At 65.6% G+C, this 24,442-nt stretch overlaps 13 protein-coding genes across 13 annotated transcripts in view; 7 read left to right on the top strand and 6 right to left on the bottom strand.

Annotated features, from left to right (window-relative positions):
• F751_6679 (putative protein S-acyltransferase 23) overlaps window positions 1–1,427 on the bottom strand; it is a gene marked incomplete at both ends in the record, with an annotated part of 4,276 nt that extends 2,849 nt beyond the window's left edge. The window contains 2 exons of the mRNA XM_011401358.1: window positions 292–400; window positions 1,335–1,427. Of these exons, the coding sequence (XP_011399660.1) occupies window positions 292–400; window positions 1,335–1,427 (202 nt within the window). The remainder of the gene's footprint in view (window positions 1–291; window positions 401–1,334) is intronic.
• An 860-nt stretch (window positions 1,428–2,287) lies between these two features.
• F751_6678 (CCA tRNA nucleotidyltransferase, mitochondrial) lies at window positions 2,288–3,412 on the top strand (the record flags this gene model as incomplete). Its single annotated transcript, XM_011401357.1, has 3 exons — window positions 2,288–2,365; window positions 2,551–3,111; window positions 3,368–3,412. 3 exons carry the CDS (start codon window positions 2,288–2,290, stop codon window positions 3,410–3,412), a joined length of 684 nt encoding a protein of 227 aa, XP_011399659.1.
• A 67-nt stretch (window positions 3,413–3,479) lies between these two features.
• F751_6677 (Ubiquitin carboxyl-terminal hydrolase 7) lies at window positions 3,480–5,934 on the bottom strand (the record flags this gene model as incomplete). The annotated part of the gene is made up of 6 exons (XM_011401356.1): window positions 3,480–3,503; window positions 3,597–4,040; window positions 4,208–4,325; window positions 4,514–4,804; window positions 5,096–5,278; window positions 5,534–5,934. 6 exons carry the CDS (start codon window positions 5,932–5,934, stop codon window positions 3,480–3,482), a joined length of 1,461 nt encoding a protein of 486 aa, XP_011399658.1.
• A 447-nt stretch (window positions 5,935–6,381) lies between these two features.
• F751_6676 (hypothetical protein) lies at window positions 6,382–7,327 on the top strand (the record flags this gene model as incomplete). Its single annotated transcript, XM_011401355.1, has 2 exons — window positions 6,382–6,735; window positions 6,911–7,327. 2 exons carry the CDS (start codon window positions 6,382–6,384, stop codon window positions 7,325–7,327), a joined length of 771 nt encoding a protein of 256 aa, XP_011399657.1.
• A 900-nt stretch (window positions 7,328–8,227) lies between these two features.
• On the top strand, window positions 8,228–8,476 carry F751_6675 (hypothetical protein; the record flags this gene model as incomplete). The annotated part of the gene is made up of 1 exon (XM_011401354.1): window positions 8,228–8,476. One exon carries the CDS (start codon window positions 8,228–8,230, stop codon window positions 8,474–8,476), a length of 249 nt encoding a protein of 82 aa, XP_011399656.1.
• A 213-nt stretch (window positions 8,477–8,689) lies between these two features.
• Window positions 8,690–10,698, top strand: F751_6674 (hypothetical protein; the record flags this gene model as incomplete). The annotated part of the gene is made up of 3 exons (XM_011401353.1): window positions 8,690–9,369; window positions 9,631–9,752; window positions 10,094–10,698. The coding sequence occupies 3 exons, from the start codon at window positions 8,690–8,692 to the stop codon at window positions 10,696–10,698; spliced, it is 1,407 nt and encodes a 468-aa protein (XP_011399655.1).
• A 67-nt stretch (window positions 10,699–10,765) lies between these two features.
• F751_6673 (hypothetical protein) lies at window positions 10,766–11,228 on the bottom strand (the record flags this gene model as incomplete). The annotated part of the gene is made up of 2 exons (XM_011401352.1): window positions 10,766–10,916; window positions 11,062–11,228. 2 exons carry the CDS (start codon window positions 11,226–11,228, stop codon window positions 10,766–10,768), a joined length of 318 nt encoding a protein of 105 aa, XP_011399654.1.
• A 1,509-nt stretch (window positions 11,229–12,737) lies between these two features.
• On the top strand, window positions 12,738–16,173 carry F751_6672 (U-box domain-containing protein 13; the record flags this gene model as incomplete). Its single annotated transcript, XM_011401351.1, has 7 exons — window positions 12,738–13,261; window positions 13,485–13,769; window positions 13,982–14,115; window positions 15,098–15,231; window positions 15,387–15,482; window positions 15,813–16,000; window positions 16,110–16,173. 7 exons carry the CDS (start codon window positions 12,738–12,740, stop codon window positions 16,171–16,173), a joined length of 1,425 nt encoding a protein of 474 aa, XP_011399653.1.
• Window positions 16,174–16,480: 307 nt separating this feature from the next.
• On the bottom strand, window positions 16,481–17,881 carry F751_6671 (Cell number regulator 11; the record flags this gene model as incomplete). The annotated part of the gene is made up of 4 exons (XM_011401350.1): window positions 16,481–16,669; window positions 16,796–17,110; window positions 17,329–17,456; window positions 17,605–17,881. The coding sequence occupies 4 exons, from the start codon at window positions 17,879–17,881 to the stop codon at window positions 16,481–16,483; spliced, it is 909 nt and encodes a 302-aa protein (XP_011399652.1).
• Window positions 17,882–18,156: 275 nt separating this feature from the next.
• F751_6669 (Protein CURVATURE THYLAKOID 1A, chloroplastic) lies at window positions 18,157–19,035 on the top strand (the record flags this gene model as incomplete). Its single annotated transcript, XM_011401348.1, has 4 exons — window positions 18,157–18,198; window positions 18,377–18,490; window positions 18,659–18,766; window positions 18,889–19,035. The coding sequence occupies 4 exons, from the start codon at window positions 18,157–18,159 to the stop codon at window positions 19,033–19,035; spliced, it is 411 nt and encodes a 136-aa protein (XP_011399650.1).
• Window positions 18,624–18,788, bottom strand: F751_6670 (hypothetical protein; the record flags this gene model as incomplete). The annotated part of the gene is made up of 1 exon (XM_011401349.1): window positions 18,624–18,788. The coding sequence occupies one exon, from the start codon at window positions 18,786–18,788 to the stop codon at window positions 18,624–18,626; it is 165 nt and encodes a 54-aa protein (XP_011399651.1).
• Window positions 19,036–19,438: 403 nt separating the features above from the next.
• Window positions 19,439–23,418, bottom strand: F751_6668 (Uncharacterized protein in xynA 3'region; the record flags this gene model as incomplete). The annotated part of the gene is made up of 9 exons (XM_011401347.1): window positions 19,439–19,632; window positions 19,913–20,289; window positions 20,455–20,644; window positions 20,891–21,014; window positions 21,138–21,281; window positions 21,366–21,701; window positions 21,985–22,230; window positions 22,426–22,773; window positions 22,957–23,418. 9 exons carry the CDS (start codon window positions 23,416–23,418, stop codon window positions 19,439–19,441), a joined length of 2,421 nt encoding a protein of 806 aa, XP_011399649.1.
• A 458-nt stretch (window positions 23,419–23,876) lies between these two features.
• F751_6667 (putative RNA-binding protein) overlaps window positions 23,877–24,442 on the top strand; it is a gene marked incomplete at both ends in the record, with an annotated part of 2,491 nt that continues 1,925 nt past the window's right edge. The window contains 2 exons of the mRNA XM_011401346.1: window positions 23,877–23,944; window positions 24,061–24,289. Of these exons, the coding sequence (XP_011399648.1) occupies window positions 23,877–23,944; window positions 24,061–24,289 (297 nt within the window). The remainder of the gene's footprint in view (window positions 23,945–24,060; window positions 24,290–24,442) is intronic.

Here is a 24,442-nt window from a genome sequence, read left to right as displayed (position 1 = left end):
GGGCCGGTGACCATCCGGGGGTTTTGGGGGGGGGGGGGGGGGGGGGGGGGGGGGGGGGACAGGGGAGAATCGCTACTTCTGTGTGGGATGAGCCCTGGTCGATCGGAGAGGCTTGAGGAGCGGCCCTGAGCAACGCGAATGTCAGCCGGGTGGTATGCTTGCCGAGACTGCTGTGCCCAAGGTTGCACAGGCAGGCGGGGGATCCAATGCAAAGGGTTTCAGGGGGGCGGACGGGGCAAACGCCCTGGGACCACGTATGGCCCTCTGCTGCCTCCCCCCCCAAGAAATCACCAAAGAAGCATGCACATTCGTACCTGTACTGAAGGTAAAGGGCAGAGCCGGCCAGCAGGAAGAAGGCAGCGCATGGAAGCAGGGCCACGACAAACATCGGGAACATGCCCTGCCATGGAAGAAAGGAAGAAGATGAGCAGCGGGCATGAGGCATGTGGGCAGGGAGACCGTGGCGGTGAGAGATGGATCTCCAGAGTACGTACACAAGCTGAAACTATACCACCAGCTTCTCAACGGGCCAACCAAGCACAAGCAGGAGGAGCATGCTGCGTGGCCTGTATTTCCGGCTGCGCCGCCTTCTCCCGATCACAATATGAGCCTCCCTTTCCCACTCACAAAAGCAAACGTGAAAATGGCAGCGAGCTCTAAGGCCACAACTGTGGCAGCGGGAAAGTACGAGAAGGGGATGGCGCGGGTAGGCATCCCCGCAACTGCATGGCGTTGGAGGTACGAGTGGACGTGTGTGCTGGTTTCTGGCCGGCGGGAGCAGCTGGATGACGGCGTGGGGGCAGAAGTGCAAGTGACAGCACCACCGCATAGTGTGAGCGCCAGGGCCTCTCATAGTGCCCTCCCATCCACTTAAGTCAAAGTATGGCCGCTGATCGCATCCCGGAACTCACCTTTCACGAGACAGAGCGAAGTCCCCATGAGGAAGGCCATGGGAACCACAAAGAGGGCTATGAGGAAGGGTATAATATTTAGGAGGAAGCACATCGCCACCAGCGCAGCAAAAAGGGGAGGAAATGCGACGTCCAGATGCACGAGGTATGCTCTATCGCAAAGAGATTGGATGTGGGGGTTGAGTGGACAGGTGGGCAGAGCAGGATGACAGCCATCCACCATGCCCATCACCCAGTGTCAAGGCCCAATTACACACAGGCAGCCCACCCATGGGAGCCCGAGGACTACTCAAATTTCCAACAACCCAGTCTCTACCTCTGGTACAGCTCCCAGCAGCTCTGAGCTTCCTCGGACTCCATTGGGTCTTGCTCACCGCACTTCCCTCCCCCCGACGCATGCTTGCATCTTGGAGCCGGCTCCACCCTGCCGTGTGTCACATCCACGGTGGCAGACATAGCCTCTGGACCCCCTCGAGCCAGGTGATCCAGCGCCTGGCGCACAGACGCCTCGGTCATGGGGCCCTTGCCGGCCACGCCATGCGAGGCCAGGCGCTCATTCAAGCGTTTGGCTACTTCCTGGAAAACCCTGCTCTGCTGCTCTGCAGAGGCCTGAGCGGTGGGCTGGGGCTGCTGGGAGGGACCAGCCTCGCCGTTCTGAGCAGCAGTGCCAGGTGCTTGAAGGCCGCCCAGCCCTGTCAGGGAAGATTGGCTTGCCTGCGTGGTTGGGGGTCGAGCTAGCGCCTGTGGGACGACGGTTAATGCCAACGCATCCAACGAGAGCACCACATACCATGCCGACCATCACCTTGGCTGCGAGGAGGGTCTTGCTGGAGGTAGGTCGGGGTGGAAGACCCAGCCCCAGTCCTGCCTTTGGCATCAGACCCAGCACACGGAGTGTGTGCTCGAAAGAACCATGGTACAGAGGTAAAATAATCTGCAATGCACCTACGCGGCTGTTGTCGTGGTCACGAGATCCCTTTCCACACCCAGGGTGAGACCTGGGATGTCGCTGAACTCTTTACCATTTCGGGCGCCACGGCCGGCTTGCCCGACCTCGCTGGTCGTCCAGCGCGCCGAGATCGCTGGGTGTATGTGAGCGCGCCAGGACCCGACTACCCTCTCCTATTCTCACCCTAGCACACCTGGATCACATCCCACGCAGCGAGCTGGCACATGCAGTGAGTTCGGGGGCGACGGGGCCCACCTGCACTCCTCCGCGCTCGCTCAGCCCCAGACTGGCGTCCCTGCTGCGTCCAGCCCTGAGGCTGCGGTCTGGAGTATCGTACCGAGGCCATTTTGCATTTGGGATAGTACCAGGACCGCGATCTGCCTGTCGCTCCACTGGGGTCCAGTCGGCACCGGCCGGCACCAGGGGAATGGCAGTCTCACCCCGCCTGGAGCTGACCTCCGAGGAGCAGCAGCTCTTTGATACCCTCCTGGCCGCATCCAAGCAGGTGCATGTGTGTTGGGTAGCTGGCTGTCCTCACCATTCCTGTTGTTACCCAGGTCTCCGCGCCCACACCTGGCCAGACCAGCATCATTCCCTCCCAGCTGGACCTCTCTTTCCCCCCCTCCCTCCCCCCTCCCCCCCCCAACCACACGCGCCCCATCCCACCCACACAAAACAACAACACCACAGGCCGGCTTCCCCACCACCCTGCGCTGCGCGGGGGGCTGGGTGCGCGACAAGCTCATGGGCCGCGCCTCTGACGACATCGACGTGGCGCTGGACGACGCGCTGGGCAGTGCCTTTGCCGAGGCGGTGAACGGGTACCTGGCGGGCCAGGGGCAGGGCGTGCACAGCGTGGCGGTCATCGCCGCCAACCCGGGCCAGAGCAAGCACCTGGAGACGGCGCGCATGCGCGTGCACGGCCTCTGGCTGGACCTGGTCAACCTGCGCTGCGAGGAGTATGCCGCGGGGTCGCGCATCCCGGCCATGCGCTTTGGCACGCCGCGCCAGGACGCGGAGCGGCGCGACTTCACCATCAACGCCCTGTTCTACAATATCAACAGCGGGGAGGTGGAGGACCTCACCGGGCGGGGGCTTGCCGACCTGGAGGCCGGCGTCATCCGCACCCCGCTGCCCCCACGCCAAACGCTGCTGGACGACCCGCTGCGCGCGCTGAGGGCCGTGCGATTCGCCGCGCGCTTCGGCTTCGAGCTGGAGGAGTCCCTGGTGCACGCCGCCGCGCACCCCGAGGTGGGAGGAGGGTTTGAAGGGGGGAGGGGGGCGTTCTTGTGGGGGGGATGGGAAATCTGGCAGGAGCAATGGGTAGGGGAAGGGGGGGGGGTTGATGCCTCGGCAGGGGCCTCACTCCCCTCCTGCAGCAGCAAAGGTTGCATGGTGGCCGACCAGCCAGCCACACCAAGACTAGCACTGCGCTCCGCACCATTGGGGGCACCGCCCTTTTGGGATCGTGCGGCTGGGCTCCACAGCCCACTGCCGGACCGACCAGAGCCTCTGCACCACTGCACGACGTTACAAGTGCTGCGCGGCATAGGCACTAGGTCACCCAAGGGCATGTATGCACGCCCGCTCCGCGCGTCCCGGGACTCCCTCCCGCCCCCTCAGGCCTGTGCCTTGGGATCCTCCTCCATGGGCACGGGACTGGCCGCGCGGTGGCCGCCCTCCGGCAGCGCCGCGGCGGTGGCGGCGGCCTGCGGCGCGCGCATCGCGCGGTACACCAGTAGGTAGGCCATGTGCCAGTCGCCGCCGCCTGCCAGGGCCAGCACGTCGGCCTCCTCCCGAACCTCCATGCGGTCGTCATCGAACAAGATCCAGCGCCCATCGCCCTGTTTGACCCAGGCGACATAGTGCCCCGAGTCAGCGCTGCGCCCCTTGTGCGTCAGCACCCCGCACAGCTCGTACCGCGCGGTGAGCGCGCCGCTGTTGGCGGCGGGAGGGGTGTTTGCTGCTGCCATGGTGGCGGGTGCTGGGGCATCTGCAGGCCCCGCAGCCGTGCTGGGGCCGGGGGCCGCGTCGCCTGCCGCGGCTGGACCGGACCCCGACTTTGTCGCGCCGGCCTTGGCATCCTCGGCCGCCTTGGCCGCCTCGCGGGGGGCCTTGAGCTCGGCCTGCAGCTCGGGGCTGCAGAACTCGAAGACGTCGAGCTGCGCCGGGAAGGCCACCTAGCGAGGGGGAGAGGGGGAAGGGTCAGAGTGGTGCAGCTTCAGTCCTGCCATTCGGCTGCCGATGTGCCAACAGGACTACAGGCCCGCGCTGCCAGCCCCTGGCGCCAGTTGCACCCCGCCGGCTGTCACCAGGTCTACCAGCGCCGCCCAAGAGAATCCCTCACCTTCCTCAAGATCTTGGCCTTTTGCTGGACGTCCGCCTTGTAGTAGAAGCGAACCATCTGCACCGTCAGGTAGGGCGGCAGGGCCGTGATCTGGGACGACCCGACAAACGGCGCGATCCTGGTTGGAGGGTTAGGATTGAGAGGTGTTGGCGTGAGGCAGGGCAGCATGGCATGAGGGACGGCTGCATGGCATCCTGGGCCTGTGGAAGTAGACTGCTTCGAGCCCTGCCAGCCTGCGTCCTTGACGCCATCCACCCCCAATCCCCGTATAGCCCACGCAAATACAGAGACACAACACCCGCTCACCTCCCCAGTGCAGCGCTGGTCTTTTCCCGGTCCTCCTTGAGGCCGAGGCGGATGCCGTCGGCCAGGTGGTTGACCTCAGCGCTGATGTTGCACTTCAGCGTGTAGGCCGTGCCGACCTCCTCCAGGCTCTCGCCGCTCTCGGCGCAGGTCAGGCGCGCCGCCAGGCGCACGCCGAACAGGCGCTCCACCGCCGAGCCGGCGGCGGGGGAGGACCCCTGCAGCGTCTCGCGCAGGACGTACAGCAGGTTGGTCCAGCACTCCTCCGCGTCCTGTTGCATGTAGTAGCCCTCCCTGCAGTACATGGAAGGGTGGGTGTGCGGTGGCAAAGGTGGTGCATGGGGGATGGGGGGGTCCGTCTGTGGGATTTGGGTTTGGGCGTGCAGAATCGTCTGCATATTGTGGCACCGGTTGCAGAAACAGCCCCATGCTGGGACAGGGTGGCAGGTTGCACGAGGTCTGCTCCCTGCAGAGGCGTGCCTTGGCGAGCTCTTGCGAGTCATGAGCATACATTCCTGCAGCCCCCTTAATTCCCCCTTCCACACACACCAGCGCAGGGCCACCCCCACAAAAATCTCAACCCACTCCATGCCTTGCCTGGCCTGCTGAGCAAACTGGGGAAACTTCTTGCGGAGGCTCAGGAGGAAGGCCATGGGCGGCACGGGCTGGGCCGAGGTGGACAGCGAGGAGAACAGTGACTTTGTCGCCGTGGTGAGCGTGGCGTTGGGGTCCGTGGATGTCAGCGAGGCCGCGGCATATCGTGCCAGGCTGAGGGATGGAGGGGGGTTGAGGGAGGAGTGAAGGTGAGCTGCCTTCGTGTACGATCATGTGGGGTGTCCCAGGGACACCTGCCCAGGCGGGAGGCCCAGGCGGCGCCATGCTGTCAGCGACAGCCTCATGCCAGCCTGCTTTCGTGCGTTGGGTAACAATCGGCTTGTTTGGCCCCCAAACATATTAACTGTCCACCAGTCCCATTCCAGTTGCCAAGCACCCCCCCCCTGGGACCCTTCTTTCGTTACTCACTCCTCACGCAGCTCCTCCACGCCATACAGGCACTGCAGCGTGCTGTTCATGTAGCAGGTGTTGCCCAGGTTCTCCAGCCCCGCGCCGTACTTGCTGAGCCCCATGACGTCCTGCTGGTCCTCCGGCAGGTCCTCCAGGAAGGTGGGGGCCTGGGTGGGGGCCACCGGCACAGCCCCCGCAGTGCCCAGCATCGTTATCCGGGACCCGTCCTTGATCCCCGTGGAGCCCCAGTCGGCGTCGTCCCGGAGCAGGCCCCCCTTCAGGCCCATGATCTTCTGGCGGTCGGGGGCCACCCCCGTGAGGGAGAAGAGCTGCGTCTTGAACACGGCGGGAGGGGCGGAGATGTCCACCTCCAGGTCCTTGAACACCTCCTTCTGCCACTTCACCTCCACCCGAACCATGGCGGTCGGCGGGGCAGGATGGAATGGGAGGTGTCGCGCTTGGGCTCCTGGACTGATCGCGGGCTCTGTCACCTGGGGCCGAGGCCTGCCGCGGTGTCGATTCAGTAGCCCAGCGCTCTCTCGACAGCAAATGCCCACCATCGATCGCAGCTTTGACGGTTGAAGATGCATTTCACGATGCCGTCCGAGCGGCTCGACCTCGCGTGGCATGCGCAGCACGTTGCCGTCCCTCATCCCCTCCTCGGGCCGCATGGGTTCCTGCAACTGATCATGGCTATTCTCCCGCTTTCAACCTAAGATCCCCAACCCCTGCACCCTTCAGTTATCCTCTTCCCCACGAAGTACTCCTCACAAAGTATTCCCTCCCAACATTACCCCCATGCACAGATAGCGTCTGCCCTGGAGCAAAAGGTCAGCCGGGAGCGGGTGGGCACTGAGGTGGATGGCATGCTGGGCGGCCCCAAACCGGTGGCCGCCCTGGACCTGCTGCGCCGGCTGGGCCTGATGCACGCCGTGTTCGGCCACGACCTGGGCACCGACGGGCGACCCGGGGTGGCCTGGGAGGCCCTGCGCCTGCTCGACCTGGGGCTGGGCCGGGAGGCGCGGCGCGACCTGATGGCCGCGGCGGCGCTGCTGCCGGTGCGGGAGGAACGAGTGCCGGCGGCCAAGGGCAGGCACACCTCCCTGGCGGCCAGCCTGCTGCGCACCGCCCTGAAGTGGCCCACCCGGAGTGGGGAGCGGGTGGAGGCCCTGCATGCCGCCGCGCCCCAGCTCCTGCAGGTCCTGCAAGAGGGCCTCCGGGTGAGGACTTCATTGGGGTGTGTGTGGAGGATGAGGGGTCCACAACTGGCGAGGTGGGAGGGGTGGGTGTTTGTGCACGACGCATGGTGCAGTGCATGGGGAACCATGACCCACGCCGTGACTCCTCCCGCACCCCAACCACCAGAACACGCCCCGACCATGCACACGCGCGCAGGGGGAGGACGGGGCCGTGGGCAAGGAGAGCCTGCAGGTGACCCTGGGGCGGTGCCTGCTCGCGCTCAAGGACAGCTGGCGGGAGGGGTGCCTGCTGGGCGCCCTGCTGGGCAGTCCCACCGACCCTGCCGGCACCGCAGAGGGCTGCCGCAGCCTGGTGGCCGCGGTGGGGGGCTGGGGCCTCCAGGGCTGCTGGGAGTGGAAGCCGCCGGTCAACGGGCGGCGCGTCATGGCGCTGCTGGGGGTGAGCGGGAAGGAGGTGGGGCCGGTCATGGCCGCCATCACCGACTGGCAGCTGGCGCAGCCGGGCGGGAGCGCGCGGGAGTGCGAGGCGTGGCTCCTCACGCAGACCAGGTGGGCGCCCAGTGTGCGGGAGGCGACAGCGCCCGAAGCCGGGGACGGCAGCGTTGAAAAGTGACGGCCACACACGGAGTTGTAAGATGCAAACGGGGCCCATCGATCAAGGGGTTTGGCCAGGGTATTTGAGCGAAGAGCCCAGGTCCACCCCGGGCCTCGTCACGTTGGGAACACTGGCACAGCGCACGATGAAGAGCAGACCGGCAAAATGCCAAAAAAATTTTGGAACCATTTCTCGAACGAAGCGTGTCATCCTTGCGCAGGGGCCATGCTAATCTTCTCTGTATCGTTCCAAGTTTATCATATGCCCGAAGGCAGAATGGAATGAATTTGTCTGGTATATGTACCGTACCTATCGGTATGTTCTCGGGTTATGGGTGGCCGCCGCGAAGGCAACTTGCTGCATCGCATGCGAAGAAGACACCCCTTTGGCATGTTTCGAATGCATTGTCGACAAATCGAGCATTATACCTGACATAAATAGCACTTTGGGCTTGCATATTTGCAGAAGAGGTGGGTGCCCTGGTGCGCGTGGGAGAAGTCGGCTGCGCCTCAGATGGCAGCAGGAAAGCTCATGCCGTGGGGCAATTGTCCCATGTAACATGTAGAGCTACTGCAACACAAAAGGACCTGAACTGGTGGTGCATGTGCGGTGAGTGGGTGCCTCTAGCGGAGTGGGTGGCAGTTGGGAAGCCCTCGCAGTGCTCGGTGAATTGTCATGACTCCGTATTCGAGCGGTCGACATTGATTTTGAGATCTCTGAAGATGCTGGGTCGCAGTCTGATTGCTGGTGTGTGTCGCCCACCGAGCACGGCAAGCTTTGCATGGGGTTTGGGGTCGAAGAAAGTGGGCTCACGCTGGGGGGGCCCCTCCCCCCCATCGATCTCGACCAAGCTTCCCTGGTGCATGCACACCTCTTAATGTCAATTAGGTAGCAGATTAGGTCGCAGACGGCCCGAGCATGTCCCCCGACTCAAAGCATCGCCACAAGCGGGCTCTGGGTGATGTCGAGGACCTCGTGCGGGGGGCGGTGGAGAAGACGCTGCGCAGGGGCGATGCCTCCTCTGCCATCTATGAAGCCATCTCCTTGAAGCAGGAGAATGAGGCCCTCCGGGCCAAGCTGACGGAGGTGGAACGGATAGACGACGAGGAAATCACCCGCCTCTGGTCCATCATAGGTGGGCGGCGACGGGGGTCCAGCGCCGGATAGCCACGCCACCCGTGCCCTGCTTGCAGCTGCTAGCGCGTCGCGCTTGCCGACGGGCAGGGTCCCGCCGCGATCCAGCCCTCCAATCCCTCCTCCATGTGCCACCTTCGTGCAGGGGAGATGCACAAGGTGGTGCGGGAGCGGCGCTCCGCCCCGGGCCTGCCCGCGGCGCGCGGCGCGGCCGCGGACTCGGTGCCGACGGCCGAACTGCGGCGCATGGTCGACGGCGTGAATGCGCAGCTGGCGCAGCAGAACGCGCGTCTGGAGACGCGCTTCGAGGCCATCGGCGAGACGCTGCGTGGCCTGAACGCGAGCATCGCGTCCCTGGCCGCCGCCAGCTCGGCGCTGGGCCCCGCCGGCAACGGGACCCTGCCGCGCCTGGGGCCGGCAGCGGGAGAAGGCCCTGCGCCCTGGGGCGACGGCCCCCCGCCGCCCCTGCTGCAGGACCGCACGCACGCAGGTGCGGGCCCGGCCGCCGGGGCGCCGCAGCGCATCGCTGCCTGGCCCGCGCCCGGCGCCCGGGACGCCGGCTTGTCCGCCTCGCCGCCGCCGCTGCCTGTCGAGCCCCCCCACTCCGTGCCGGGCGACCGGCCTGCGCAGGACGAGGCGGAGGGGGCGAGGTGCGGGACCCCCGCCAAGGTCACGCTCCTGCTGCCGTCGGCGCCCGTGGACCCCTGCCTGGGCGCGGAGCAGGCGGGGGCGGCCCTGCCGCCGAGCACCGTGCACCTGACCGCGACGCCGTCCCGGGGCCCCCGCGTCTCGCAGCGCGACCCGCGCCTGGCCGCACTGGCCACGCCCGCCGAGCAGGGCCCCGCCTCCCCCCGCCACCGGGAGGAGGAGCGGAGGGGCACCCCCAGCCGCTCCGGCCACTCGTCGCGTGCGCCGCGCGAGTCGCGGTCCGTGCAGTGGCGGCCGCAGGGCGAGGAGCCCGAGGCCAGCGCGGGGTCGGGGCGCGGCTCGCAGGCCGCCTCGCCGCCGCGGGGGCGGGATGCCAAGCGGCGGCGCGCCTCCTCACCGCCATGCAGGCCCACCACCTTCTCGCCGCCGCGGAGGCGGGGCGAGGCGGAAAGCGCGCGCGGCTCGCCATCGCCGCCCCCCGGCCGCCGCGCGCCGACGCCGTCGCTGCCGCACCCTCGCGCGCCCTCCCCCGTGCACAGCCACCCGGAGGACCACCCGCCCTCACCCGACAACTACGACCACTCCTGGGAGCAGAGCCAGCCGGCAAAGCAGGCGCTGCCCCCGGCCAGGCTGCCCTACTCTCTGGGCAGCGCCGAGACAGGTAGAGTTTGTTTTTACGTAAGGGGGGAAAGAGGGGGGGGGGGGCCGGACCGACGTGCAGACACCGGCGTGGGTGTCACGTCGTGAAGGGGGCGCTCGATGCTCGCTGGGCGCTTCTGGGTGCCTGTGCGACCAGGCCGCGCGAGATGGCAGGACCGTGCCCTCCTTCCCCTGTATGAGCACCCCGCAGATGCGCAGCTCCCTCCCCGCTGACCGTTTCGCGGGCCGACGGCGATGCGTGGAGCTGGGAAACTTCACAGATTCATTTTGCGCCCTCCCAGCACGACAACGCACCCCTCAACCCCTTTTAACGCGGTGACCACCCCCCTCACACCAACGCAGATGCCGAGATGACGTACGAGGAGGTGGCGGAGGCGGCGGAGGCTGCGCTGGGCTGCCCCGCCTGCCAGGTGGCCCTGGGCAGCTACCGCGCATGGCTGGTGCACCAGCGCGACCCGGCGCACAAGCTCAAGTCCATGGCGGTGCACTGCGCGTACCGCGGCACCGGCTCCGTCACCGTGCGCGGCGACCGGCGGCCGGCGGAGGGGCCGCCCAGCGTGGAGCAGACCAGCGAGGACAGGAAGCTGGTGTACGCCTGCCTGGCCTGCCGGCGGGTGATGGGCGCGGCCGACCTGCTGCACCACTTCCTGTCGGGGCAGCACGAGCGGGAGTGCGAGGCGCAGCTGGCGGGCCTCGCGGGGGGGGGGCGACCATGGCGCTCGGCACGCGCCTCGCCGGCTGATGACTTTCTTGCCAGGGACCTGGGAAGTCGGTTTCAAGTTTGTGGACGTGAGAGTGAGCGCCCAATCTCGGCCAAGCGCTCCCTCTCGCACTCACTCGCGCCTTCGGCAGCTGCTCGCACCTCGGCCAAACGCAGCAGGCCTGACCGCATTCGACTTGCCTCACCCATGCACCCCATTCTACCTTCATGCCAGAGTTTTGCTTAGTTGTGGTGCCGAGGTACCTGTCGCTGGCACCCTTGCAAACCCGGACACCACTCAGCAAACAAACAAGTCACGGCAAGCGGGGAGGCGGCCGCGGGCCTAGCGTGGTCCCCTGCGCCAGCTGCTCGGCAGCCGCCAGGAAGCCGGCCAGCTCGTTTGGCGTGGGAGGGCCGCTGCCGCGCCACCTCACCCTGCCCGCGCCGTCCACGAGGAAGACGTACCTGCATGCGTCGAGGCTGGGTTGGGTTGCTGTCAGGGTGACGGGGAACCACGCCAGGCGCACATGCAGCATACACATCCGAGATGGGTGCTGTGCTCGTCGAGCCCAGAGGGGATGCTGCAGCCAAGCCGGGATCACAAAGGTACCGCACGCCCCCCTCCACCCACCCCGTCAGCCGGTTGGTGAGCCCCAGGGCATGGCACAGCGGCTTGGCGTCCCCAAAGTGGAACAGGTACTGCACGGGCATGTGGTACCGCTCCTGGCTCGCCGTCCCGTTTTTCAAGAGCAGGCTCCGGAACGGCCAAGCGCGCATGACCTGACTTGCGAGGAGGGGGAGGGGATGCTTGGATGGTGGTATGATCCTGGCCAAGTGTGCAGAGGCAGGAAGGTCATGCTGTGGGTGTCGGCTGGCCGCACAAGACCCTGCTGTGCCTCAGCACCCCCTTGCATTCCCCCCTTCCTCTCAGCGCCTCCGTACCACAGACTCTATAAGTGCGAGCTCCACCAGTTGTACATTAGAGGCAGACTGGAAGGCTTCACTGAAAGGGACAGACCAAGCCTCAATGAGGTCCTGCACTGGAATGATGCACACGATGAGCCGGGTGCATGGCTGATGGGCCCCCCGCACAGAAGCAGGCTGCCCTCCCAGCCAGCACGAGCCTGGTCCCCAGCCAGGCCTGACACTTCTCCCGTCTCATCACGACGACAGGCCCTCATGCTCAGCCATCGTGCCATCCACCCTGGAGCATATGCTGGCCATTTGGGCTCCCCCGGACTTGCCTGAGCGCCAGCTCGGAAGGCAATTGCAACCAGGGTGACGCTGGCGGCTCCCTGGCTGACTGGGAATCGGATGGTGGATTCATCGGGGAGCGAGGCCGTCAAAGTGGGAAAGGGCTGGGCTGAGGCCACAGGGATGAGGCGGCTCTCGAAGACCTTGCCGTGCTGATCCCGGAATTCCCGGAAGTCGTCAAAGTATCCTCGCTGCAGATCCTCCTGTTGGTTGGTGGGGTGGTGGACCCAGGGTTTGGAATATCCTGGCAACAGGGCAAAAAGTGCAAAACGGGGCCGCCACTCCTTGCATGACAAGAGCATCTCCGGCGGCGCCAATACAGGAACCCTGCACCATGCATTGCCCCTTGGAGGCCAGTAGAACACCATACTCGACCCCAACAACTGAAGCCCTTGCCATCCCACCTGGAGCTCCTTGACCCGCTCCTCACGGCCCTCTTTGCGAAAAATCTGGCAACAGGAGGGAGGGGGTGCATGAGCTCCCTCCTCGATTATCTGATTTCATCCCTGGGTCCATGACGCCATGGAGCACATGTACCTCGAAAAGCTTAAAACTACGATGCTGGCCGAGACACGCTGGACTCCCGAATATGGCGTGTCCTTGTCGAGTGTTTCGGGGAAGGGACCACAATTGGCGCAACATGGTGCTAGGAATTTCACGATTTCATTTTACAGTATCATGTTTACATTGCATCGGAACAGCATTGCTTCAGAAAGACGTGGTCGCTCGCCAACTCGAGCTCATTCTGCAGGGCGCGACAACGCCCTCTCTTCCTCGAGATCTTTTCAGCGATGTGTGAGTGACCTGCGAGGAGGCTTATTGAACTTATACTCACAGGGAATGGCATTGGCAGCGGTTCAAGGCCTTGATCTCAACGCTCGTCGGGACTGATCAGTATTCAAACTGGCCATATCCAGTGGCAACATAGTGTGCTTGCCCCCGGGCATTCCCTGCACTTCTTGATCTGCTGGCTGTCATGACGGGGATCTCGCTGTCGACTTGATCCTCGAAGTCAGAAGCTAGAAGATGGCGATGGTGGCCCGTCAGTCTCGAGGAGGGGGAAAGCCTCCCCTGCCACCCCCCGCCACCGCTGCCCGCCAGCGCGACGACACCCTGCTCTTCGAGACGCCCGAGGAGCTGCGCTGCCCGATCACACACGACACCTTTGTGAACCCCGTGCTCACGGCTGGCGGTCATGTCTACGAGAGATCGGCCATCGAGCGGCACCTCGCGCACCGGAGCACGGATCCCCTGACCGGGGCGGAGCTGCCCAACAAGTCCCTCACCCCCATCTACATCCTCCAGTCCCGGGCCATGGAGTACAGGGAGGCATCGGCACGGGCCTGCATCGAGGCTGCCAGCGAGCCACCCCCGCGAGAGCCAGGGGCGCACAGGCCCATCGAGTACCTGCGCAGGGGTGTCGAGCTGGCGGCGGGCACCAAGCTGGCCATCCCCGGCCTCCCCACGGAGACGCTGGAGTACGTGGCTGCCCACCCGGGCAACGCCTATGATGAGCTGGCCCTGGTGGCCTTTGCACGGGGGCTCTTTCTGTCTGGGTAGGTTGACGGAGAAGGGGACGTGCCGTGAGGGGACATGGGGAAGCACAGCACAGTTCCTGGTCATGAGCGCGCTGCTGATCAGTGGGAGACCAACTCATCCTGCTGGCCAAGCCTTCATCACGGCAAACCCGCGCAATGACTCGTGCCCGCTGGATGGAGCCTTGGGCGGCACTGCACAGCCACCCAGTGACCCCCCCCTCACTCCCACCCCTCCGCGCAGTCTGAGGGACAGGGCAGCCCACGTATACTTTTCCCTGCTCCAGGAGGCGCTCTGCTCCAAGTCTGACGTACCCCAGGCGGCCGCCCTGCTGGCTCAGTGCATCGGGTGCTGGGCCGGCGAGCCGGGAAAGGGCGTGCATGTTGATGCAGATCGCCACGTGATCGAGAAGCTGTCGGGGCTGGTGGCCACCAGCGGCCAGGGGTCCGGTCAGCAGGCTGCCCTCACCTGGACCCAGGTCGTCGACCTCGCGGGCACGGCCGGCCTCGGCGACACCTTTGCGCTCAGGTGGGGGTGTGGGGTGGTGCGTTTCAAAAGGGCGGGACGGGCAGACTCGCCCCTGGCATGTGTGTTTGGGTGTCGAGGGGTCCAAGTTCAGAAGGGATCACAGGGTCAAGGGGTCCACAGGCTGGGCTCTCTAACCCCGCACCCCCGCTACCCCCCCCGTCCTACCAGGCAAACACTGACGCCTGCGCATTCTTCACCCTCCCTCACCGCAGCCTGTGTGAGCACCTGCTCTTCCGGCGGGGGCCTGGCATGGCCCCACCAGTAGGGCACCAGCCTTCCCCCGCCCAGGAGCAGTGGAGCCTGGAGAAGAACCTCCTGCTCAAGTACACAAGCATCCTGTGCGGAGGTGTGACGCGGAGCCAGGCCGCGTTGGAGCGCAGGCTGCAGCGGCTCGAGGATGGTGTCAGGGCGAGGGAGGGCAGCCCCGGAGGCAGAGCCGAGGTTGCTGCGCCCGCCGGGGCGTCACCCTTGGCACAGCAGGTGGATCGCTGCCTGCATACCCCCTGGCTGCGGGCAGCTGCTGCTGCGGCGGTGGTGGTGCTGCCGCAGGGGGATGCATGGCTGGCTCGAGGCGCGAGATCGGCATGCATCGTGCTCCTGGTGACCAGTCCGCAGCCGCGATTGTCGAAGTCGTTGGGCACTCGCTGCCATGATGATACATGATCCCCCTTTGTACATACTGTAACTAGATTGGAAGCTTCAGAGGGAGCCATTGATTACATGGAGCAGAACCCAGGGCGACGAAGTGAGACCTTGGCCCACGGGGCGTGCTGCTGTGCGTGACGAGCTCTGACACGCACGCATGCGAGACAGGTGTGATTGGGTTCTGGAAGGCAATGCTATCATCCGATCAGTCCCATAGATGCCTGCATCGGCCATTGGGGATTTGGAAAGCACAATTGGTATTATCATCCTTCAGTCAGATCGCTCGAGAGCAGGCGACACAACCATCCCGACCTGCGTGATCAAGGAAGCTGGTCTGGTCGACATGAAGACACTGAGCAATAGGGTGGCAAGCAGCCTGCTGCTCCTCCTCGTTGTTGCACAGATCGCATTTGCAGAAGGTCCCCCCAAAGCGACTCCCCGACGGGGGGACATCAAGTACATTCAGTGCGCCTTATGCGAGCACCTGGCCAAGCATGCATGGAGGTCCGGTCGCGCCTTGCTGAAGACCTCCACGGTCTCCAAGAAGGCGAGTTTTGTGGTTGCTGTCAACACTGCTGGGAGTATGATTGCCAGGTACAGGGATGAAGGCTTTGCAACGGACCTTGCACTTGGAGCTGCATGAAGGCGGCACAGGGGCAATGCCACACCCCTCCCTGGACCAGCACAGGTCGACGAGCTGACACTGCTGGAGCACATCGAGAAGCTGGGCACCGCCTGGAGGTCTGAGGGGGAGTGGCTGTCCCAGCTGGACATCGTGAAGCAGGGGGACAAGCTGGTCGTCATGGACAAGGGCGAGGTGAGTTGCTTGTGTCGGCATGGTCGGCGAGCCTGGCGGGGTCGCCTGCGTCAAGCAAACCCTGCAACACACCGCCATTGCAACACCAGCCCAGGTATGATTCACTTCATGCAACCACACCCACAATCACCCTCAACCTCCCCGCTAACCTGCAGCTGGGCGTGTGTGGTGCGGCATGCAAGACCCTGGAGGCGGCCGCCGACGATATCCTTGCCTCGCATGACACCGACATCGCAGAGGCCCTCTACACGGTGAGAGGGCTGGGGTTTCGGAGGGCTGTTGGGGTCGATTGGCAGGCAGGCATGCGCTCTGGGCGGGCCTTGATTCCATGCCTCCAAGGTACAGTGCACCGTGGCTGAGCTTTTGGGGTTCTGACATGGAGATGGTGGCGAAGCACCCCTGCACCACTGCGAGGCAGCTGGAGCGAGGCAGCAAGGGTGGCTCCCCCAGGGCAAGCTACCCTCTGTCCCCCCCCGGAATGCCGGTGTGCAGGCGTGCGGCCCATCCCTAGCCCAAGCTCCCCCTCTCGTTCCCCCACATCAGGACCCCAACGCCCGCACCTTGCCCCTCCCCCCACGCAGGCCGGGACCAATCGCCAGGCCTTCACCACAAAGCTGTGCGTGGCGCAGTCCCATGCCTGTGCGGCCCCGCCACCCCCTCTCCCCGCCGGCTGGTCGCCCTACCCCGCCTGGGAGCGCAAGGCCGCGGACGTGCAGGACCTGGATCGGGTGATGGGCGAGATGAGCGACCAGGGCCTGCGCGGCAAGATGTACAGCAGGGAGGAGCTGACGCAGCAGCTGGAGGGGCTGGGGGAGGACGAGGAGGAGGAGGGTGGCGCGGGGGAAGGCGACGCCCGACCGGCCGCCGACGAGCTCTAGGTCGCTGAGCTGTTCGAGCACGGAAATGACAGGCGCCCGCTCGCGACGAGCACGGGCCTCGTGACCCTCCGCTGTCAATTCATCCAAGTATACATGGGCACGCGGGGGTCAGGGGAGGGGAGGAAGAGCGCCAGCATGCAGGTCGGGATTGATCAGGGCGCACTGCGGATGACAAGATACAGGGTGGAGGGGGATGACAGGGGGGTTGCAGCTGGCGAGAGAGCGTCCCCAGATATGAGCGGCACCAGGGGTGAGCACGGGGATGGGCTGGAGGCCTCGAGGGCCAGGGGCAGGCGCGGCGCGGCGACGCGCCTGAAACCCCAGGGCGTCGCCGTCGCCCCGCGGCGCCATGCCACCCCATTCCCCTCCCTTCACTCCATGCGCTCCCGGCGCGAGCTGCGCGCCCTCTCCAGCCGCCGCTCCATGGCGGCGTGCTCCTGGCGGTCCTTTTCCTGGATGCGCTGCGCGGCGGCCACCGCGGCCTGCGTCAGCACGAAGCTGAGGCTGCCGGCGTGCGCCTCTAGGGCGGCGGGGTCGTCCCCCTCCTCGCCCACGCCCTCCTTCACACTTGCCAGCGGGGCGGCCGGGCCGGGCCCCTCCTCGCGCCGGGCGAGCAGCGGGTTGGCCGTGGCCGCATCGGCCGGCGGCGCCAGCAGGGGATTGGGCGTGGCTGCGTCGGCGGCCACCCCGTCGGCGCCAGAGAGGCCCCCGCCGCTGGACCCCAGGCCTCCCCCGCTGCTGTCCGCCGAGGCGGAGCGCGCGCTGCCGGCCTGCGAGGGCCGCGTGACCATGGCGCTGCGGCGGATGGCCTTGGCCTTGGGAGCCACGACGCTGGTGGCCTTGCTGGACCTGCGCGTGCCGGGGTCCAGGCCGACCTTGCCGCCCGCCGCGTCCCACTCCCACTCCTCCAGCGACAGGCCGTGGGAGTAGGTGCGCGCCATGTGCTGCACCTCTGGCGGCTGGCCGGTGCGCGCCAGGCCCGCTGCCAGCCGCGGTGCGGGCTTGATGTTGGAGCGGCGCTGGGGGGGGTAGGCAGGGGGGTGTGGGGGGGGGCTGGGGGGGGCCGGGCCGGGGTGGCATTGAACGGACAGCATGCAGACGATGATTCGCAGAGGCAGACAGAGTGGGAATAAATGCGTAGCCAGGTGCGCTTCCGTTGCAAACATGCCGCGCTGCCCTACTGCCCCACCCCCCTTGGCTCCAAAACCGAGAGGCTCACCTTGATCTCACGGGCCTCCTGGCACAGGGCACAGCAGGAGCAGAAGCAGTGCACCATGTGATCGCTGCACGGAGACTCCGGCAGGGAAAAGGTGTGTCGAAGCTCCTTCCGGTGGTGCCCTCCCACCACTGCGGGTGCGAGGGGGAGAGGAGTAAAAATGGGGTGCCAGGGCCAGACCAAGACAGGTGTCACGCACCATGGGGATGAATCATGCGAACGGCGCGTCAGGCTTCCCCGCTCGCAGGTCAGCCCAATTGCTACCCCATACCGACGTACATGAGCAGAGGAGGAGGGCGGAGAGGCACATGTAGCTGCACTGGTATGGGCAGCATGTCGCAAAGCGGTCGATCCGCGTCGCGTTGTCCGCATGCAAGCACTGCGGACAGCACAGGCCCTCGGCCGTTAGATGGCAGTCCTCCCAACAGTCAAAAAGGCCCGTGTTCCACTCCTCCAGGCTGGACTCGTCATCGCCGGACAGGATGGGGGCGGACTCGGCGTGTCCACTGTCGGGGCTCGCCTCCGCCATCTCCGACCTATGCCCCGACCCCGGCATACATAAACGCCAATTTAGACCGCAGTACTTAGGAACAATGCCAAGTAAGAGCACACAGCGGGATCCGCCTCAGGGCCCAGGCTTGTTGGGGGGGAAATCAAAGGAACTTCAGCGCAAGGTTCTTAAAAAGAAAGCAGGATGTTGTAACTTTCATGTCCACGCCTGGGAGGTCCTGGGTAATCAGCCCTTTACCCTGAGTGTGTGCAGCACAGCGAGTACCATTTCTCTTTCCCGCATCGCCGATCTCTCAGAAAATAAGTCGACAGATCATCATGATGGCTCAGGCAGTGATTTCGGGACCCCTGAACAGGGTTTCCGTGGGTTTGCGGGGAACCGCCAGCCGGCCAGGTTCTCTGGCTGGCAGGCCCCTCGCCCCCACCTCATGGGTGCGTGGGACAGGGCACAGGCTTTCAGCATGATCCCTGATGTGATCTCGGCGTCCCTGCATGATGGTCCCATGCTGACACGTCGCCTGGACCCCCCTCCTTTCCATAGGCCCCCCGGCCCACCTCCCGCCCCGCCCTTGTGAGGGCGCAGAAGAACATCCGCCCCACGGCCAACGACGCCAATGTGGATGTGGATAAGTATGTCAAGGATCTGCAGGCCAAGGTGGGTTGGAGGCGATGGGGATGCTGTGGTGCATGAAACTAGCCCAGTTTGAAAGCCACTGTGCCAGGGAAGCCAGGGGTGAGCTGCAGGGAAGCCAGTCCCGGTGCATGCCAGCCCCTTCTCCCACCATCCATCACCCACCGACATCGCCCTCTCCTGTGCTTGCAGTGGGACAAGGTAGACAACAAGACGAGCGTGGTCGTGTATGGCGTTGGCGCCCTGGTCCTGCTCTGGCTTTCGTCCACCATTGTCGGAGCCTTAAACTCCGTTCCCCTGGTGAGCATCGGTTCGTCTGCATTGAGTGGTTGTATCGTGAATGGGGTGCCTTGCGCGTCGTGTTTGAGTGTAGTGATACATTTGCTGGGTCGATTGATGTAAGCCCACCTGTTTCACCGCAGGTCCCCCGCCTGCTGGAGCTGGTGGGTCTGGGCTACACCGGCTGGTTCACCTACCGGTACCTGCTGTTCAAGTCCAGCCGGGAGGAGCTGCTGGATGACATCGAGAGCCTGAAGAGCAAGATCGCGGGCGAGATTGAGTCCAAGTGAGCTGAGCAGCGGCTGGCGCCGACTCTGGGACTCAAATGCTCCTGGTCGCCATGCCACCCTAACCTGCGGCTGCCACGGCCTGCAAACCACGACGAGTTGCATGTTTTATGATCCGTTTGTCTGCCACACGCTTGCTATTGGCTTGTGTCGCCACATCCACTTGTTTAGCGCGGTGCAAGTGGACAAAAGGAGACGAGAGAGTGATGGAGGGGGAGAGCGTGTGATGCCATGGGGACAATGAAATGCAAACAGCAGTTGTGGGAGCACTTCTGGTGCTGACAGGGCAGGCCCCAGGTCGACCACGACGCCCCGGGGCCGGCTAGGTGGGCAAGCCATGTGTGCCCAGACTCTCTGAGGATGTCTTGAGACATTGAGTCCAGACTTTCCTGTTCAGTCCCAGGCGTCAGTCAGCCGCAATGTGCAGCCTGGCAACGCGCGCCAGCACCTCCTCGACGGCCTCCCCCAGCCGCCCGCACTCTCGCTGGAACTCTGCCACGTTCTCCTCCTCCAGGGCAGCAGCCGCCTCGAGGGGTGCGATGGCTTCGCGCACTCCTGCACAGCAGGCCTCCACTTGCTGAGCCAGGTCCGACTCCATGTCTGTTTGGACGATCTGCACGGAGGGGTTGAGATCAGGCAAGGCTGGCTGCTGGAGCTGGGGAGGGGCAATCCCGTCACAGACATCATGGTGTGGATGCGTGCCGTTAAGGGCCAATGCTCTGTTGCTGGGATGTGGGTATCCTGTGGCATACACAACTTCTCTATGCAAAACTGCAATGCGCGGTATCGTCCAGATGCCACCCTTCCTTTTTACGCCACCTCCCGAGGCCAACAGAGAACGATAATCCACCCTCCCAAAGCATGGCGACAACAACACTACATGCCTCGAGGATGCCCAGCGTCAGCTCCTCCAGCCGGCGCTTGGCCTCCGCGCGGCGCAGCGGCAGGTTCACCACCGACACGTAGCCCACCGCGGAGGCCAGCGCCAGCGCCAGTAGGTCCTCCAGTGTGGTGGGCAGGATGGTGGTGGCGAAGAACCCCGCCACGCCCGCGCCCGCCGCCGTCCCTGCGGTGCCCACCACCGCCTGCCGCACCTCCTGCACCAGCAGGGCCTCCGTGGCCCTGGCCTCCAACCGCTCGATGCTCGCCAGCGCGGCGCTGGGCGTGCTGGTGGTGAGGGCGGACGACGGGGTATCGATCGCGTGGGGCTGATCATCCGCAGCCTCCATCGCCTGGCTCTGCTGCTGCCGCCACAATCTATCGGGGTGAGTGGAGTGGATGAACAGCTTGCCTTAGAATCAGGGTTTTTCAATGGCGCATGGGTGTCCTGGCAGACCGACCACGGCAGCAGCACCTCAGCCATGCTCCCAATCGCGGCCACGGATCGAATCAGTCCCATCCAGAACTAACATGTCTTTGCACCTGCGCTGCTCGGCGTCCAGCTCCACGGTTGCAGCAGGCTCCTCTCGGCCGGCACGGGGATCGTGGGCACGCCGGCCCTCCTCCCAGTCCCTAGCAAAGGCGGCGTAGTTCTCCGCCTGGCGGCCGCAGTTAACGCGCAGCCAGGCGGCGTGCTCCGACACCAGGCCACGCAGCTTCTCCGCGACGCTCCCTGGAAGTGAGGGAGTTGAAGGGTTGGATATCAGAGATCAGCGACCTCGAAGAGGTCGCTCTTGGTGTGGCCCCTCACAGGGGCTTGGACATCTGGCAGCGGTCACGCCACTGAATTTCCAGATGGTAGGGATGCTACATCACCATAGCTAGGAGTACAGGCCGGATCCCGTCCCACCACATGTCTCCCCCATTCTCCGGCATATATCAGGGGATCCTTCCCCACCCCCAAAAACAACAATCAAACCTGCTGGACCGTAGCGCAGGGCCGCCGCAACCCCCGGCGCGACCCCGGCGCCCTCGCGCTCCCCCCCCTGCTGCGACTGGGCCATTGCGTCGCGCAGCAGGCCCGGCAGGTTCCCCAGCTGCAGCTGGTCGTCCAGTACGGCGGCCGCGGCCGCCAGGCCCTCCCGCGCCGCGTCGGCGACGGCCGCCCGCTGCACGGCGCCCTCGCGCTCCATGGCGGCGCGGAAGCCCTCCAGCTGGCGCCCGACCAGGGCCAGCGACTCGAGGTCGCGGGCCGCGACCTCAGCGTCGGCGCTCAGCTGCGCGTCGGCCGCCGCCAGCAGCGCGCGCAGGACCTGCATGGGCGTCTCCAGCTTGAGCCGGCCGCTCTCCCCGCCCCGCGCCAGCAGGCCCTCGATGAGGCCGCGCAGCGGCCCCAGGCGCCCGCCCTCGCCGGCGGGGTCGCGCTGGGCCAGGCGCGCCGACAGCGGCAGCACCCCCGCCGCGGGCAGGCCCAGGACGCGCTCCGCGGAGGCGGCGACGAAGGCGCGCACCTCCTCCACCTCACCCTCGGCCCCCAGCACGTCCACCTTGTTCACCAGGAAGACGACCTTCTTACCCCAGCGCCGGATGTAGCGCAGGAAGCGCACCTCGCTGTCCGTGAAGGGGCGGTCCGCGGACATGACGAAGAGCACCAGGTCGGCGCGGGGGACGTACTCCTCCGTCAGCCGCTGCTGCCGCTCCAGGATGACGTTTGTCCCCGGCGTGTCCACGATGCTCAGCCGCCGCAGCAGGTCCAGGCCCAGGTAGCGTGTGAAAATACCGTCCGCCTCCTGGTGCGTTTGAGGCAGGGGTGGGGAAAGGAAGTGGGAGGGTGGTGTGGGAGGGGTGGGAGGACGGTGGGTGGGCGTATGAGTGTCACTGAGGGGTCTCGAGCACAAATACCTCCAGGGAAGCATGGCCCGGTTTACTCACTCCGCCTCGCAAAGGAACAGTACAGGCTTTATATGCGCGTATTTCTGATAGCATAATCCGCCCCATGCCGTGCCCTTCATTCCCATCTCCATTTCCCAGCCCCAGAATGCCCCTCTCCAGAAGAAAAGCAGGCCCACTCACCTGCTGGACCTCGGGCTGCTGACTGCCGGGCTCGCGCCACCTCAGCAGGCTGATCTCGTTGGTGGTGGGCAGCACCCCCTCCGCCAGCACCCGCTCGCCCAGCAGGGCGTTGATCACCGCCGACTTGCCGCTGTTGAACTCGCCCACCACCACGATGAGGAAGGGGTCGTCCAGCTGACTCAGCGCGTCCCTCACCAGGTCCTGGCCCTCCAGCGAAGGGGTGGCCTGACCCACGAAGGCCAGGACCTTGGGATGGAAGGGGGGGGGGGGAGGGAGGAGAATGATCCGGGAAGTAAATCAAGAATCGCATGGGGCCGGCTTGCCTGCAGCCTGCTGCCAATGCAAGGGGAAAAACTTGATGAAATTCTTGACCCAAGCAACCCATAAGAATGAGGTGGTTCCCTCAGAGCCTGACACTTCCCCGCTGCACCCTGGCCTCACTCGCTGCAGGAGCTCCCTCTCCCGCTCCACCAGCTCGTCGTCACTGCCTCTTCCTCCAGGCGTCTGCTTGGAAGGGGCCCCAGCTTGCCGCACAGCCGCCGAGGCCGAGCCTCCACCCCCCGCCCGGCCGAGCGCGGCGGCAACAGACGGTACCAGGGCGTGCGACCCCTGCGCAAGCACAGCGCCGTCTGCTGATGCCAGGTGACTGTCGAGGGCGGGGCCCTCGGCTCGAAGGCCCTCCAGGCTGCGCAAAAGTGGAATGCTGGTGGAGCTGCGCTGAGCCTCGCGGTACGAGCCCATCAGCTCGGCGGCCGAGGCGCTGCCGCCGCTGGAGGACGCAGCGTCCTCCTGGCGTGTGTGGAGGAATGGAGTGGGCGGCAGGTGGGCACAGTGCCATGCTCGGATATCCATGGAGATCCCCTCTCCTTGCTCCCAGGCGACACTGTGCTGCCCAGTCTCAGACACAGCGAATGGATTCCCGCTTCATTCCTGGTCTTTTAAAACCCTCCCCTATAACAGTCAAGCACGAACCTGGACGACGATGAAGGAGGCGCCGTCGGCCGCCGCCCTGGAGGCCTCCTGGCGGCTGCCCACCGCGGCGCCCACCAGCGCGCCGCCGCCTCCCAGCATGCGCTTGGCCACCAGCACGGGCAGCGCCCCGCGCATCAGCAGCACGCCATCGGCCTCCGTGGCGGAGGCCACGTCGACGCGGTCCCTGATCAGCACGGGGCAGCGCCCTCGCACCGCTGACAGCGCGGCGACGGCCGCCTCATACAGGGCTGCGGGGCCATGGGCGTCCTCCACCAGCACAATGCCGGTGGCGCCCTGTGCCAGGGCTGCCTCTATGGTGTCGGTGTCCACGGAGCCTGAGTCCAAGGCGACGAGCAGGGCAGGCAGAGCCAGCCTGGCCTGCCGCTTGCCTGCAGGGTACAGGGTGGCCCCAGGGGCAGCCGGCCCGGTCTCGCCCTGCCCAACGCACACCAGTACATGCATTCTCGGGCATTGCAGGGGCTTGGCTGTCGCGTGCCCCGGGGTGTCGCTTCTATGGGCACGATCACGTGAAGGGAGTTCCGGCACGGGCCTTCCCACACCCCTTCCCCGCACTCGCCCCGGGGGCGTGGTAGACAGCGTGAACGCCCGCATGACGGTGCGAAAAGGTCATGCCTGGACGGGGCATGGCGTGGGGGTGACCCACGCGGTCCAGATCGGCTGCCAGGGAGCGCCCAGATCGGTTCTGATGTCGGGACAGATGAGGGTGGCGGGAGGGTGCAATCCACTGTTCCTGCATGCCTCATTATTCAGGACTCCGTAACACGCGACCACCGCGGTGCCCGCCTCCGAGCCTGATTACACGCTTGCCGCATTCTCCTTGTTAATTCAGTAGCATGCAGTATTGTGGAGCACCTCGTACCGGTCTTCCACCCACCATGGCTGTCCGTCTCCTGGCCCCGATGTACCGGGCCGCCCTCACACAGCTGCGTCCGGTAATGGCGATCCGCCCGACCCTGGTGGCACCTAGGTGCGCTGATGCGTGTCACATGGGAGCATGGCTGTTTGCATGGCGGAGATTTGGGGCAGGAGCGTTCCCGTGGCCCGGACGGAAACCCCACCACCACCTCCCCTCCTGCCACGCAGCCGCTGGAGGATGCAGACGGCTGCCTACTCCGCGGAGGCCACCCCCGAGCCTCGCGTGGAGAGCCAGGCCAGCTCAGCTGGGGAGCCAGGCCCCGCGCCCGGGGATGAGGGATTCGCCACCCGCAGGGTGTTTGTGCACAACCTCCCCTTCGAGACCAAGTGGTCGGACCTGAAGGACCACTTCAGCGCGGCGGGCCCCGTCGCCTTCGCCTCCGTGCGCCCCAACAAGGTGAGTTCAGCGGGGTCGGGCGTTGTTCTTGGGCCTGGCAGGGGTGATGAGATCTTCGGACCTGTCAATGGTGCCACAGGCGGCGCTTGGATGCTGTGAATCGCAGACCGCATCGCCCACCGTTCCCATGCCTGGACTCCCTTCGTCGCCATG

This window comes from Auxenochlorella protothecoides (assembly GCF_000733215.1).
Source record: "Auxenochlorella protothecoides strain 0710 unplaced genomic scaffold scaffold93, whole genome shotgun sequence".
Lineage (NCBI taxonomy): Eukaryota > Viridiplantae > Chlorophyta > Trebouxiophyceae > Chlorellales > Chlorellaceae > Auxenochlorella > Auxenochlorella protothecoides.
This window is presented reverse-complemented; position numbering and strand designations above follow the sequence as displayed.